This window comes from Symphalangus syndactylus, chromosome 3 (genome assembly GCF_028878055.3).
Source record: "Symphalangus syndactylus isolate Jambi chromosome 3, NHGRI_mSymSyn1-v2.1_pri, whole genome shotgun sequence".
Taxonomy (NCBI): Eukaryota; Metazoa; Chordata; class Mammalia; order Primates; family Hylobatidae; genus Symphalangus; species Symphalangus syndactylus.
Window position 1 is genome coordinate 135,658,133 of NC_072425.2, and position 14,639 is coordinate 135,672,771.

At 55.4% G+C, this 14,639-nt stretch overlaps 1 protein-coding gene across 13 annotated transcripts in view; it reads left to right on the forward strand.

Annotated features, from left to right (window-relative positions):
- Positions 1–1,626: 1,626 nt before the first annotated feature.
- The window catches only part of PHLDB1 (pleckstrin homology like domain family B member 1), a 50,869-nt gene continuing 37,856 nt past the window's right edge, over positions 1,627–14,639 (forward strand). For 11 of the 13 annotated variants that reach the window (XM_055273377.2, XM_055273383.2, XM_055273379.2 and 8 more), the window contains exons 1-4: positions 3,910–4,628; positions 7,917–7,997; positions 8,660–8,783; positions 10,134–10,304. In XM_055273377.2, the coding sequence (XP_055129352.1) occupies positions 4,512–4,628; positions 7,917–7,997; positions 8,660–8,783; positions 10,134–10,304 (493 nt within the window). In that variant the 5' untranslated portion in view covers positions 3,910–4,511. Of the gene's footprint in view, positions 1,716–3,909; positions 4,629–7,401; positions 7,559–7,916; positions 7,998–8,659; positions 8,784–10,133; positions 10,305–14,639 lie in introns of those variants that run through there. The other 2 variants (XM_055273385.1, XM_063636556.1) reach the window with 2 other exon arrangements.

The following is a 14,639-nucleotide window of genomic DNA, read 5'->3' on the forward strand; positions in this document are numbered from 1 at the left end:
AATGAAGTGAAAAGTCTCTGAGGTGCCGCAATCTGGACCCCTCCCCTCAGTGCTCGGTCTTGGCACATGGGATACAACAGCTTGGGTTTTTTCTTTCTTCTTTTTTTACATACCCAAATAGCCTGAATATTACTGTTGTGATCTGCCTCATGAAGGTTCATCAGAATTACTTTCATGACTTCAAACAGTATGAAGAGAGAAAAAATCAGAGTCTCGCTCCTCAAATCCTAGGACTTCCTGGTACCCACAGCATATTCTGGAGCTTGAATGTTCTACCTCCATTAGCTATAGCAGGTGGCAGCAAAGGGCGGCCTCTCCCCTCCGCCTCCTTGTCTGCTACTTGGCCCCAGTCAGCTTCAGTCTCCAGCTGTAGGGGGTCCCCTGCTAAGGCCAGCCCTGTCAATGAGTGACCAGAGATTCCTGTAGTTCAGCCTCCTGCTGTTCCTGGGTTAGGGAGAGACAGCACAAACTAAACTCATTGAATTAGAACAGCACTTGTCCATCTCAAAGAGGACAAATTATTTTTTGCTATCCACCCCAGCTGGAATTTAGACCAGACTTACAGGCTTTCTGCTCCTTCCTTCAGTGAAGAAGAGTCTCCAGGTCTAGTGCAGGTCAAAGAAGTCCAGTCTAGCTGAGTTCAGCTCCCTAGGGCCTCCCCAGCCAGTCTCCTGGGCCAAGAGCTGGCTTTGCAAGGTAAGGATCCACTGTCAGTATTGGATTTCAGGGTGGAGGTTGAGATGGAGAATGACTTCAACCCAGCTCAATTTGGGGGCTGCTTTTAGGTGTTTAGCGCCTCCTTCTCTTCCTTATTAACTCCCACGTCTACTACAGGTTGGTGTGCTCAACTGTATGTCTATAGCCTGCCTCCATCTCCCAATCTGTAATCCAGCAGGTCTGTCGGGGTGGAGGGGTGTGGAGCTCCATGGGGGCAAGATGATAGTTCCATTCGGTTTTCCTGTGCTTTGGAGTTTGCATGGCACTTTAACGAGTCTTCTTGTGCCTACCCTTAAGAAAGTCTGTGAAGCCCAATGTGTGTGGTTATCAATCTCATTTACAGCTCTTCATGGTGGGGCTTGGAATAGGGCGAGGGGAGGAGGTGACAGGGAGAAGACCTGGGTACCCTCAGTAGATGTTCTGGAGATGTTGAGAGCATGTTGTAGGGGCTTGGATTTGGGAGATTCAGTGGGAGCCCGTGAAGGTTTCAGGCATCTAAGGCAAAAAGAAAGAGGAGAGAGTTTGGGAGCAGGGGAACGGATTGTCAAAAACACCCTCTCAAAAGCGTGTTAAAGCCTGGGAGTGGAGGGTGGTCTAGGAGAGTCGGGAGGGCAGGGTGGGAGGAGAGGGGGATGTGTGGTGGTGGTGGTGGTGGTGGTGGTGGTGGTGGTGGTGGTGGTGGTGGTGGTGGTGGAGAGCCCAGCTGCAAAGATGAACAAAGCGGGCGCTGTGCAGGCTGGGGGAGGTGCTGCTGTGGGAAAGGGTGGGTGGGGGGACCTTGGGCTCCAGCCCCACAAGGGCGTCTTCTTTGGCTGGCCAGGCGGACGGGACGGGGGACGGGGGCGGGGACCGGCGGGAGGGGGGCGGGACAGGCTCGCTCTCCTCCTACTTCGCGGGCTCCCGGGGAAAAGCAACAGTGTCCTCCTAAGCCTGAGGCCACCACCACCGAGCCGAGCCAGGCCAAGGCACCAGTGTCTCCCTGCCCCCCCAACCTCTAGGTAAGAGCGCCCCCTCCCACTACACTTGCGGGTCCCATTCGCTGCGGTGCTAGGACTGGATAAGGGGAAGTCCCCGGGGCCTGGCGAGAGCCCTGAGATCAGCTCTAGGCTACGGAGCTCGGCAGAAACCCGTGGGGGAGAGAGGGCACCCCAGGTGAGTGCGTGGGGGCGAAAGGAGCGTTGTGGGGAGTTTTCCTGTGAGCCGCTTGCTTTTGCCTTCCTCGGCCGCTGCCAACGCCACCGCCAGAGGGGGCCGCGACGCTCTCCCCTCCTTGGAGAAACGCTGATCCTGGCCCCATCCAGACTCTCCCGCGGGCACCCAGGCGGCCGGGCGGACACTCGCGGGGTATCGGGTGGCGAGCGCGCGCGCAGGTTTTCGTCCTCTAGCGCCCCACACCTCCCCCTCTCCGCCCACAGCAGGACCTTGGGGCGGGGGTATCTCCTGTGACGTCTCCCCCCGCTGTCCCCAGGCCGGCTGCCTTGATAGACCAGGAAGGGATTCGGAGTCCGGCTCAGAGTCTTGAGCGTCTAGGAGGGATGCCTGGGGGTGTCCAGGAGATGGGAAGCCCGCCTGGGGCCTCCCAGGCACTCCCCGAGGCCCCACGTCCTCGGGGGCCGGGGAGGCCGCCTGGGGCGCCTTGCCACGCCCGCGCGGTCCCTATTGGAATCCCTAGCGGAGTTCCCCGAGCAGAGGCTGACCCAAGTCATCCGGGCTCCCCCGGGATAGGGAAGTGCGGGCGGGCGGCTGCGTAGGGGCGCCGGCGCAGGGCGGCCGAGTCGCCCGCGAGCGCTTCCGCCGAGGCGGGCTCGAGTGGGGACTTGGCCCGGCGACCCCACAGGCCTGCCGGGAACCCACGGCTCTGGGGCGGGGCTGCATTCTGGGCCGTTAGCTCAGCGGTCCTGGAGCCTCCCGAGGCTGACTCATTGGACGGCGGGCTCACCCCCCAGCCGTCAAACGCAAACGCAGGCGCCCCACCACGCCGGGCTCCCACGCGGCACACACGCACGCCTCCGCGACACTTCGCACACCTACGTCCCTGCGTCACGCCACCCAGACACACCCGGACCCGCCCACACGCCGAGGCCTTCCCACGCACTCTATGCCTTGCGCCTCACAGGAAACCGCCCCGCACTCACGCGTAGCTCCTCACACCCGCAGCCCCGCTGACACGCGCCCCAGCTCACACACACACCCCAGTCACACGAGGCCCCAGCTCACACACGAAGCCCAGCTCACACACACAGCCCCAGTTACACACACAGCCCAGCTCACACACACAGCCCCACACAGCCCAGCTCACACAAGCAGCCCGTCACACACACACAGCCCAGCTCACACACAGCCCCAGCTTACACACACAGCCCAGCTCACACACAGCCCGTCACACATACAGCTCAGCTCAATACACAGCCCAGCTCACACATACACTCCAGCTCACACACTCAGCCTGTCACACACAGTCCAGCTCACACAGCCCCAGTCACACAGCCCAGCTCACACATGCAGCCCAGCTCACACATGCAGCCCAGCTCACACATGCAGCTCACACACGCAGCCTGTCACACACACAGCTCAGCTCAATACACAGCCCAGCTCACACACACAGCCCCAGTTACACACACAGCCCAGCTTACACACACAGCCCAGCTCACACACACAGCCCATCACACACACAGCCCGTCACACACACAGCTCAGCTCAATACACAGCCCAGCTCACACATACACTCCAGCTCACACACTCAGCCTGTCACACACAGTCCAGCTCACACAGCCCAGCTCACACACGCAGCCCAGCTCACACATACACTCCAGCTCACACACTCAGCCTGTCATACACAGTCCAGCTCACACAGCCCAGCTCACACACGCAGCCCAGCTCACACATGCAGCCCAGCTCACACATGCAGCCCCCTCACACATGCAGCCCCAGTCACACACACAGCCCAGCTCACACCGCAGCCCCAGCTCACACACGCGGCCCCTCACACACATTCAGCCGCCCTTCCCGCAGCTGCCAGGCTGGGAACGGGCGGTGTCCGTGGGGCCGCCCCGTTTCCCGGCCGCGCAAACAAGCGGCTCCTTCTCTCTGCCCCGCCAAAGAAAGACCGCTTGTCAGGGGCGGGCGGGCGGCAGCGGCAGGCTCCCAACACTGCGGCCTTGTCCTACGCGGGCGGCCTGGGCAGGAGCAGGCTGAGGGGTGCAAGGGGCCGCTACCTTGCGGAAACCTCCCTCCCTCGGCCCTGCGGACCGCGGAGAGGCACCTTTCCACCACCGGACACCCAAGCAACAGCCCCGGCTCCATCCGCGCTCTCCTGACTCCCCCTCTCCTCGGGCCGCCCACCTCTCCTCTCTCCCGCCTTTGGAGTCCCGGTCGGCCCCAGCTTCCCTCTCCTTCACCCCATCTCCCCGCCCGTCAGCCTCCCCTCCGCTGCCCTCGCGCATCCCCAGTCTTCCTGTCTGTCGTCCCCTCCACTTGAAGACCCGCCTGTCCTTTCTCCCCCGACCCCTCCACCTCTGTGTTCTTCAGTCTCCCTGCATCCTCTGCCCTCGGTCTTCTCCTCCCCAACTTGCATTTTTTCCCATCCCTTAGTCTGCCTTTCATTTTCCCCTCCACATCCCGGTGGCTCCCCTTCCCCGCCCAGTCCCTCTGCACACCCCCATTCATCTCTGTCAGGTTCATCCTTAAGTTCTCTCGTCCCCCTCCCCACTCGGGCGTCCCCCGCTGGGCTCCCCGCCTCAGTTTCCTTCCCTTCCTGACTCCTTCCTCTGCCGGCGGCCCTTTCTCGAGGGCGGATGTGCGCCTGGAGGGCGAAGGCGGCGGCCGAGAGGACCCCAGCTCGGCCTGGCGGGCCTCTGGCCACAGCCATGCACCGCTCGGGCCGAGGCCGAGGCCGACCCCCAGGGACACAGGTGAGGCCGGGCGACCCGCGGGGCTCCGGGGAGCGCCCGAGCAGTGGCCCCGCGAAGGGCCGGGTCTGGTGCTCTGGGGCTAGCTTTGGACCTCTCGTCCTGGGACCCCGTGGGAGCCCGGGAGCTGTGTCAGTGCCCGTTGGTGCCGGAGCCAGTCGGCCCTTCCCTGGCCTCCTTAATGCGGGGGCCGAGACCCCCGAGAGTTCACTCTGGGTGCTCCACTCGGCGGAGAGGGCTTCAGACTGGTGTTCCGCGTGGCTGGGGTGTAGGCGCATTCCCGTGGGGGAGGAGGCCGAGGCCCCTGGCTGGGGTCACCTGCCGGCGCCCCGGCCTTGCGCACAGACAGCCTTGCCTGTCGCTCGTCAAATCCAGACACCCGGGCCTCCGCCACTCAGCTGCCGTACCTAGCGTGCGGGAGGGCACCCAGGGCCAGACGCGCACCTCAGGGGCCTTTTTTTGGCCGCGGGGCCGGGCGGGCGGGTCGTGACAGCCGGGGTGCTGGGGAGCCGCGGGGCGGACGGAAGCGGGGCCGCAGGTGAGGGGCGTCCCTCGCGCAGCGCCACTCCGCAGCCCCGGCCGGGGCGGGAGTCAAGGTGAGGGCGCCCCCAGGTGGCCGCTCTCGGCCGCGGCGATCGCCCTTTGGGAAAGCACCGCCTGAGTGCAGGGCAGGTTGGCCTGGTGTCTCTTTCCACTTCTCTTGGATCAGGTTACTGTGCTGGGGCCACAGCCTCGCACCTCCCAATCTCTCCATCTTTTCTTATCTTCTCCCTACACCTCTCTCCTTATCTCTCCCTCTACTTTCGCCTCCTTATTCTCTTCTCTTCTCTCCTCTAATCACTCTTGTTCTCCATCGGCCTTACTCCTTTAACAGTCTTTATCTCCACTTGAAGTTCTTGGGTGTAAATAAATGAGCACACCACAGCTGCCCCACACGGCGATAGTGACAAATACTCCAATCTGACAGATGAATAAACTAAGGCCCAGACAGGTGAACTGCCTCGCTCCAGATCACACAGCTCATAATAATAAACGGGGCTAGGCGCAGTGGCTCACGCCTGTAATCCCAGCACTTTGGGAGGCCGAGGCGGGAGGATCACCTGAGGTCGGGAGTTCGAGACCAGCCTGACCAACATGGAGAAACGCCGTCTCTACTAAAAATACAAAATTAGCTGGGTGTGGTGGCACATGCCTGTAATCCCAGCTACTCGGGAAGCTGAGGCAGGAGAATCGCTTGAACCCGGGAGGTGGAGGTTGTGGCGAGCCGAGATAGCACCACTGCACTCCAGCCTGGGCAACAAGAGTGAAACTCCGTCTCAGAATAATAACAAACGGCATTAAGTGCTTTGCTTTCACAGAATGCCATTTAATATAATACCCGAATTTTAGACAGTCCTTTTTAAAAAAAACTGACAGCTTTGTTGAGGCATAATTTGTATACTATAACATCCACCCAATTTAAGTATTCAATTAAAAGATTTTTAGTATATTTACAGAGCCATGCAATCATCATCACAATTTAATTTGAAAACATTCCCCCCACCCCGCCCCCACCAAACTTGTGCCCTTTTACAGTCACTCCTCATTCCACCCGTAGCCCCAGGCAAACAGTGATCCAGACAGTCTTTTTTATTTTTTTCCATCACTCTAGTTTTATAGAAGAATGACTTGATAATCAGAGAAGTTAAATAACTTGTCTAGGATCTTATAGCTAACAAATAAATAAAGTCAGGGTAGAATTTAAGGCTTTATATATCCCAGTCTAAAGTTCTTTCTACCAAAGGATGATGTTTCTCCTTCACCATTATTTATTATTTTGTTTTTCTTAACCCCTCTTTTACATAAACTCCCCATTCCCAACCCACTCTCTTGCCCCTCCTCCCTCAGAAAATGCTGAGGGATTTCCCTGAGTGTAAGGAAGCAGTACAGCAATCTTTGTCCTTGGAAATTCTTCTCCATGGCCAGGAATTCTGGGAGGGTGCCAGGCCAGCTTGGGGCTTTGCATAGGTTAATGGCGTTTTCCTCCCCTCTTCCCTGGCAGTCTTGGGGTGGGCCCCAGCCTGGGTTCCGGCCTCTCTTCCGCCAGCTTGGGTGGAAATGGTGACGGAGATGATGCAGTCCAGGTCCGGAAGGGTGGAAGCTGGGAGGGTAAATTTAGTAACACCATAGCTAAGGTCCTTGGGACCCACTGCCAGGGTCAGACACTCCTTGGAATGCTGGCTGCTGCCCCTACTTCCTTTCCAAGTCCCCTGGTAGATGGCTTGAAGAAAGAGTGGAGGGAAACCCTGTTTCCCTGGGTCTGCCTCCTTACCCCTCAGCCACACTCTTAGCTTTCCCCAGTAACATTTCAGCAGCAAGTGGGAAGTTTCTCAGCTTAGCTAGTTGGCCAAGGGATGGGCATGGGGGCATACGTTAGTACACAAAGGTCCTCACATCTCAGAGACCAAAAACATGAGCCAGGGAGAGAGGGATGCATGGTGGGTGAGGGACAGTGGGATGGTGGTGGGGAGGATTCAAGTTCTGGCTCTGGAATCCGTCTTACTCCTGGTTCTAATGGTCTGAGCTTCCTATAGCACCTAGCCAATTAAGAACCCAAGAGTTGAGCCCAATATTCCCAGTATTAGTTATCACTAAAGTTTTTTGTCTTTAATTAAAAAAATGTTTTTTAGCTGATTGTGTTGGGTTGAGGTTGCTTTCTGGGGAAGAAAAGGTGTAGGAGTTGAGACATCTGGAAATAGCAGGAATGGCTGAGTTTTTCTTTTGTGTCTCCTTTAAGAAAACATCCTACTAAATCCCCGGGAAAAGAGACAAATGGTGAAGAGGAGAATGAAAGGTTGCAGGAGGGAGCTCCTGTTTTAGCCCTGCCACCTACCTGGGGGCCCTCTGGCTACCAGTGTCTTTGGAGGGACTTCCTTGCTGCTTCTCCCACTAAGGTAGATTTTCCCCAGCCTGCTTAAGGCTCCACAGGGTCTTCAGCTGTCAAAACCTGGGTTCTGAGTAGCATAGGGCAAGAAAGCACAGAAGTATAGATTGGGCCCTATAGGACTGTTTGTGCTTACAGTGGCAAGGGGCAGGACTGGTATCCATGCTGTGGCTGGCTGGAGACTTGGCACTACTCCCAGACAACTCCCACCCAAACTCTTTAGCTGCCTCTACTTCCCTTCAGCATGAGCATTTGGGGAATGATGGTGACTGGTGCTATCTCTGCCCTGAGAACCCTGCCATAGAACCTACTTCTTTCCCTCTCCTGCCCTGGCCTCCCCACTCACCGCCTTTCTGCTGTGTCCCTAGGAGCTCTGGAGCCTTAGGACCATGGACACTCTCAATAGGAACCAAATAGGCCCTGGATGCAAGACCCAGACCATGGTGCAGGTGAGTGGGATCGGGGCTGTGAGGCAAGAGAGATATAATAGGGATGGGATCAGCTCTTCTACCCCCTTGTGGTCCCAGCCCAAGGATGAAAGGAGCAATTCTGTTCCTCTCTGCCCTTCCCCAGGTCCCAAGCCTATTAACAGCTCAGTCTTTATCTGAATCAGGTTAATTGGTTCACCTAGAAACTACCCATTGAAAGTCAGAAAGCAGTTTACAGATTGACCCTGGGCTGTATCACTCTCTTTGATCCATGCCTCTATCTTCCCTGTACTTGAGCTTAGCAGGGGCAAGCAAGGGCCACGTGGATAGCCATGGACAAGTCTGCAGGGAGCTTGATTGGCCTTCCTCTACAGTACTCCTGCTGCTTATCCAGTGCCACCCCCACCCCCCACCCCTTTCTCCTTGCTTCTGTTTTAATAGACAAAAGGGACAGTTAAGCCAAGACTTGAGATAAATCCAGTGGGACGAGTTAGTGGCCTAGATTCAGATCTAATTACAATTTAGTGGAATCATGCTCTGTGTAAGATTTTGTGCTAAGCCTTTCAGCACCCTCAGAGCCCTTCAGAGAGGGGCAAGGGCTAGAGAGAGTGCTGGTGTGACTGGTTTAGGGTGGTAAGGTGCTGAGTCTAATGATGCTTGTCCTCCACCCCTACTACCTACAGAAAGGACCCTTGGACCTGATCGAGACAGGCAAAGGGCTGAAAGTGCAAACGGACAAACCCCACCTGGTGAGCCTGGGCAGTGGGCGACTCAGCACAGCCATCACCCTCCTGCCGCTGGAGGAAGGTAAGTGTGAACAGGGCATCTCACTCACCACCCCTCTATCCTTATAGGCATTCCTGTCCTGGAGGCCCAGCTCCTGCATGTGTTGGGTCCCTTCTACTGTCTGCTGGCAGTGCTCGCCTCCCCACCCCACCAGCTTGCTTCCCTTGTCTCTGCCTCCCCAGTGTGCCTGCCTTCCTTGGTAGATGATCTGGTTCCATGACTAGGCTTAAAGATCAGCTTAGAAACAAGGAGGAGAAGACAGGTGCGGTGACTCACGCCTGTTATCCCAGCACTTTGGGAGGCTGAGGTGGGTGGATCACGAGGTCAGGAGTTCTAGACCAGCCTGGCCAATATGGTGAAACCCTGTCTCCACTAAAAATACAAAAATTAGCCAGGCATAGTGGCACGGGCCTGTAGTCCCAGCTACTCAGGAGGCTGAGGCAGAAGAATCGCTTGAACCCAGGAGACAGAGGTTGCAGTGAGCCGAGATCATGCCACTGCACTCCAGCCTGGGCAACAGCGCGAGAATCTATCTCAAAAAAAAAAAAAAAAGAAGACAAGAAACCATGAAGAAAGCACTGACAGTAACAGGAGAACGCATTGCTCTTAGCAACCAGTGTGGCTGAGAAGAAAAAGGGCCCCGCTCCAGGGCATTGTCTTGCATAGGAGGGTATACCATAGACGGAGAATGGAGAGATGGGAGTCAGGGCAAGATCTCCCAAGATAAGGCCCTGGCACAGCCCCCTTCACCTTTCAGCTTCTGCCCACCCTCTCGCCTCTCCTGGCTGCACTTGTTGCCTGGGTGATACTACATTCTCCACATTCTCCAAATACCAGTCCCAGGGGCTCTGTCAGCAGGAGGGGCTGTTCTTGCTGCAGTTAGGGGAAAGCCTGCACTGAAGAGAGAGGTTGCACTGAAGAGAGAGGTTAGCGAGGGAGATGAAGTGTTGCAGGTAGCAGAAGCAGGGGAGAGAAGAAGGAGAGAAAGGGAGATTTAGAAGAAAGGAGGAGTAGGATGAAGGGGAAAAAGGATAAAGGACAATAGGGAGAGGCAGTTGGGGGAATAAGGGAAGATCTGCAGAAAAGCGGTCTTCCTTCTCCATCTGTGGAGTCTGGGTCCTACTGTGTGCTGTCTGGGTCTTCCCATCTCTGGGCATCCCGTTCTCAGGCAGAGTTTTCTCTGTTTGAGAACAGCTTCTATCACTTACTGTATAGACCAGGCTCAGGGGCCTAGTAGGGGTGGCCAGTGGTGGGCACAGATTCTCCCCGGAGTAGGAGGTGGAAATATGTTTCCACTGTGGCCCTCCTTGCCCTGTCACTGCCTCCTCAGCCTGGATAACCCCTCTGATTCAGTTTGCCTCTTGTCTCCAGGGAGGACGGTGATTGGCTCTGCAGCCAGAGACATCTCACTACAGGGCCCAGGCCTGGCTCCAGAGCACTGCTACATCGAGAACCTGCGGGGCACCCTCACCCTCTACCCCTGTGGCAATGCCTGCACTATTGATGGGCTCCCTGTCCGGCAGCCTACCCGGCTTACTCAGGGTAAGGCTGGACACCTCCAGATGGAGGGGGCCTCTGTTTAAAAGCTTGTGTGTGTTAGGCACAGGGGAGGCTGGCTGTCATGGTTGCCATGGTAACTGCCTGAGTGACCATACTGGGAATGGAGTACTCAGGTGCATGTGGATGTGCCTAAACAACATCCCAAACCCTTTCAGCATCCAGACATGTTTTCAACCTGCTTTTCTTCTCTGGTCACCCCCAACCTGTCTCCACATACTATGAGGAGAGAAGAGGTTCTGATTCCCGCCATCACAGGGCCTGGGGCATGATGGGGTTGTTAGTGGTTGTTGGGGAAGAGCAATTGGAGCAGCAGGGAGAGGGTATCAATGGCATTGTTCCATGATGCCAAGAAGTTGTTTTGAGATGCTGGAGAGGAGGATAATACTTCCTGATGGGGATGGGGCAAGGGTAAAATCTGAGGACATGCCTGCTCCTGTTACAACACTGCTGACAGTAGCTTTTGGGTCACAAATATAACCCAAAGCAATAGGCCATTCTGTTGTGTAAAGTAGCTCTAAAAACTAGGCCCCTGGCTGGGCATGGTGGCTCACGCCTGTAATCCCAGCACTTTGGGAGGCTGAGGTGGGTGGATCACTTGAGGACAGGAGTTCAAGATCAGCCTGGCCAACATGGTGAAACCCTGTCTCTACCCAAAATACAAAAATTAGCCACACGTGGTGGCACACGCCTGTAGTCCTAGCTACTCGGGAAGCTGAGATAGGAGAATCACTTGAACCTGGGAGGCAGAGGTTGTAGTGAGCTGAGATGGCGCCATTGCACTCCAGCCTGGGCAACAGAGCAAGACTCTGTCTCAAAAAATAAATAAATAAAAAATAAAAATAAATAAAAACTAGGCCCATAATTACTGTGGTTGGCAGGCAGGTAAGCGATTGGCCCAGGTGGCACTTTGACAGACCAGGTGTGCTCACCCTGGAAACAGGGTTCTGGGCATCAGTTCATACAGTGAGTTGTCCGATTAGGAGAATGAGAAACACAGATTTGGGTGGAGGTTAGAGGTGAGGTTAAAGGCTAACAGGAGGACAGGAACTTTGGGCTAAGCCTGGCTCTGAGCAGGCTCTGATGGTCTGGCATTGTTTTCTGGGGGCTCTTACTGCTTAGAAGCCCCTTGGAAGTGGCCATCCTACTCACTCCACTGTCTCCTTCTCTCCTCTTCATCCTCCTTAAGGCCTTTCAATGTCACTTCCTTCACAGCTGATCCAGGAGACCTGACATTTCTCCGCCCCCACTTTTTAAATTTTTTTTGATACGGAGTCTCGTGCTGTTGCCCAGGCTGGAGTGCAGTGGCATGATCTCGGCTCACTACAACCTCCACCTCCTAGGCTCAAGCGATTCTCCTGCCTCAGCCTCCCAAGTAGCTGGGATTACAGGTGCGTGCCACCACCCAGCTAATTTTTTTTTTTTTTTGACCCCAGTCTTTTCTTCCTGCCCTCGGGTAGGGGCCAGGGCATGGACAATTGACTTCAGAGAGGTAGGTCCACCAGCAGCAGTATGTAGGCCCTTGCCTTCTCCAGGGATTCAAGGTCTCTGACTTTGGATGAGAGGAGGAACCCCCAAAAATTAGGGCTTGGCTATGATGGCAGTGGGTTCCTGACAGTCCTGTTCAGTCTCAGAGAGAGCATCTTCTCTAAGATTTGGGAGCATAGAAATGAGACAATACAGCAGCAGGGAGAGGCAGAGCAAAGTTCAAAGAAGGCCCAGCACTTACCACCCCTGCCCCAAACCCATCACATTCATCACTCATGGGTAAGAACATTGTTCCCCTGCATGTTGTGAGCAGGGTATGCTTCTGTTGTCCAGTCCTTCCAGTGCATCATTTAGCTCCCTAAGAAGGGGAGCGCCTAGGGCTAAGACGGAATTCTGAAGCATTTCCTGTGGCCCCAGTGACCCCTCCCACTGGACTCTTCTCCAGCCAGAGGCCTACCCAGCCAAGTATGTACCCTCCCACTCTCTTCTGACCCTAAACCCCTTCCCATTTTCCCTCCCCAACCCCCATAGCCTTCTTGTCTGGGCTCGCCTGTCTCAGAAGCTTGGCAGCCTGTGGAGGGGTAGGCAGAGGCACAAAGGAATGGGTGTTCTTCTCCCCAGTCCTCCCCCTCCCCTGGGCTCCAGGAGCTGAGGGTTTCCTTGTCTCATCTCTGGAGCAAGGCACCAAGCCCAGCCCTGCCTGGCCCCACTCCGGACATTCTTGGGAGTGTGTTTCCCTGGAAACTGGGTGGCTCGGGGGTGCATGTGCTATCTCTGTGTGTCTGTGTAACTGGAGTGTGTTTATGTAGCTCCGGATGTGTTTGTGACTCTGGGCTTACGAATCTCTGTGTTTGTGTATTTCCTTGTGTTTATGGATCAGTGTGTTCAAGTGGGCGGCAGGGGTGAACTCAGGACTGATGGTACCAAAATGTCTGTGTGTGTACTCCTATGTGTATATGAGACCTACTAGTCATATGCCTATCTGTGGGCATATATACAAGAGGATCATTTTCCCTGCCTTGTTCCCCTAATCTGGCCTTGTAGACGGGACCCTCCTCTTTGAAAAACAAGGGCTACCCTGGGAATAACAAGGAGCGTGCTTTGGCCTTAGATGCCTCATTCTGGGCACTGTGCCCAGCCATAGGCAACTTGGAGAGACACATTTCATGACAAGCAGAGATGGCAGTGACAGCCTCTTCCACCAGGAATATGCCTGGGCCAGGGGAAGGGGGAGGCAGGCAAAAAACAGATGCCAACCTTTAGCACAGAGCTATGAACATAGGAGCATGAAGTGAGGGAGCCAGGAAGGTCCTGATTCCACCCCCTGTACCCAGGCATCTTGGCACATCCCACATTGCCCTCTTCTCTACAGAGCAAGGGGTGGAGCTGGGAATAGGACCAAGGGAATGAGGAGGAATCTCAATCTGGGTCTAGGCTGCCCCACCCTGGGACCACAGCGCCAGACCACATGAAAGATCTGGGAGGGAACCAAGCAGGGGAGGACCCAGAAAGCCACCAGCTCAGGGCCCAGGCTGTCTAGACAGTAGGTCCCCATCCACTCCTAGCATTTCCTCCGAGCCCTGGTCTCCAGTCTCCTTCATTCCCTAAGCCTCTCACTGGTGGGTAGGGGCTTGTGTGAGGGCCAGCAGAGTGTGGCTGGGGAGCCAGATCTCTGGGTTATCCAGCTGCCTCTCTCTGGGATTCAGGACATTGAGCCTTTTTTTTTCCCACCCAGTTATTCCATCTGTAAATTGGGAGTGAAACCTTCAACCTTTTTCTGTTATAAGACTGATAACGATCTTGACTAATAAAGCTCAAAAGAAGGAGGGCAGAGCAAGGCTCCCAGCTTCCCACTTCTTTGTGTCTGCCTCCTGCCCTATTTCTCCATGGCGGGCATCCTCTGTGTCTGCCTAGGTCTATCCAGCTGGCCCTCACAGTTTCCAGACCGATGAATCACTCTTCCTGAGGAGATTTTTTTTAAAGCCTCCCTTCATTTTGCATTTGACCCTATATGGTTCTTCCTTTTTCCTCAGAAGGGAATAAGATATGTGTGCACATGTGAGCGTGTGCATGTGTATGCATATAGTTGGCAGCATGGGTGAGTGGGCTAGTGGGCTGTTTAGCAAGAATGGAAAACTTGCCTGATTATTTATCTAAGAGGTTGATTTTACTTCAGAGTTTCTCCAGGGACTGAGTGAAAGGAAAGCTATGCCTGGGTGAGTGTGTAACTAAAAGGAGTTGTCTGGGGGATGTGTGCATGAGAATAAAGGTGTGTGAGAGACAGACAGTGTGTTTAATGAGGGTGTCTGTGTGACTCAGAGCATGCAGAGATGAAGTAGTGTCAGTGTGACTGAGCAAGTGTTGGTGTGTATCTGAGAGACACTGTGTCAGGTTGTGTGAGTTGCTGAGAGCACACAACATTGTGTCCCATAAGGCTCTGGTGTGCAGGGGCCAGGTCCCTGGAACAAGAGGAACTCTCTGGGGGACCTGGCCGGATGGTATTAATACCTGCCTGGGCCGGGTGCAGTTGCTCACGCCTGTAATCCCAACACTTTGGGAGGCCGAGGCGGGCAGATCACCTGAGGTCGGGAGCTTGAGACCAGCCTGACCAACATGGAGAAACCCCATCTCTACTAAAAATACAAAATTTGCTGGGTGTGTGGTAGCGCATGCCTGTAGTCCCAGCTATGGGAGGCTGAGGCAGGAGAATCGCTTGAACCTGGGAGGCGGAGGTTGCAGTGAGCCGAGATCGCACCATTGCACTCCAGCCTGGGCAACAAGAATGAAACTCCATCTCAAAAAAACAGAACAAAACCAAACAAAACACCTGCC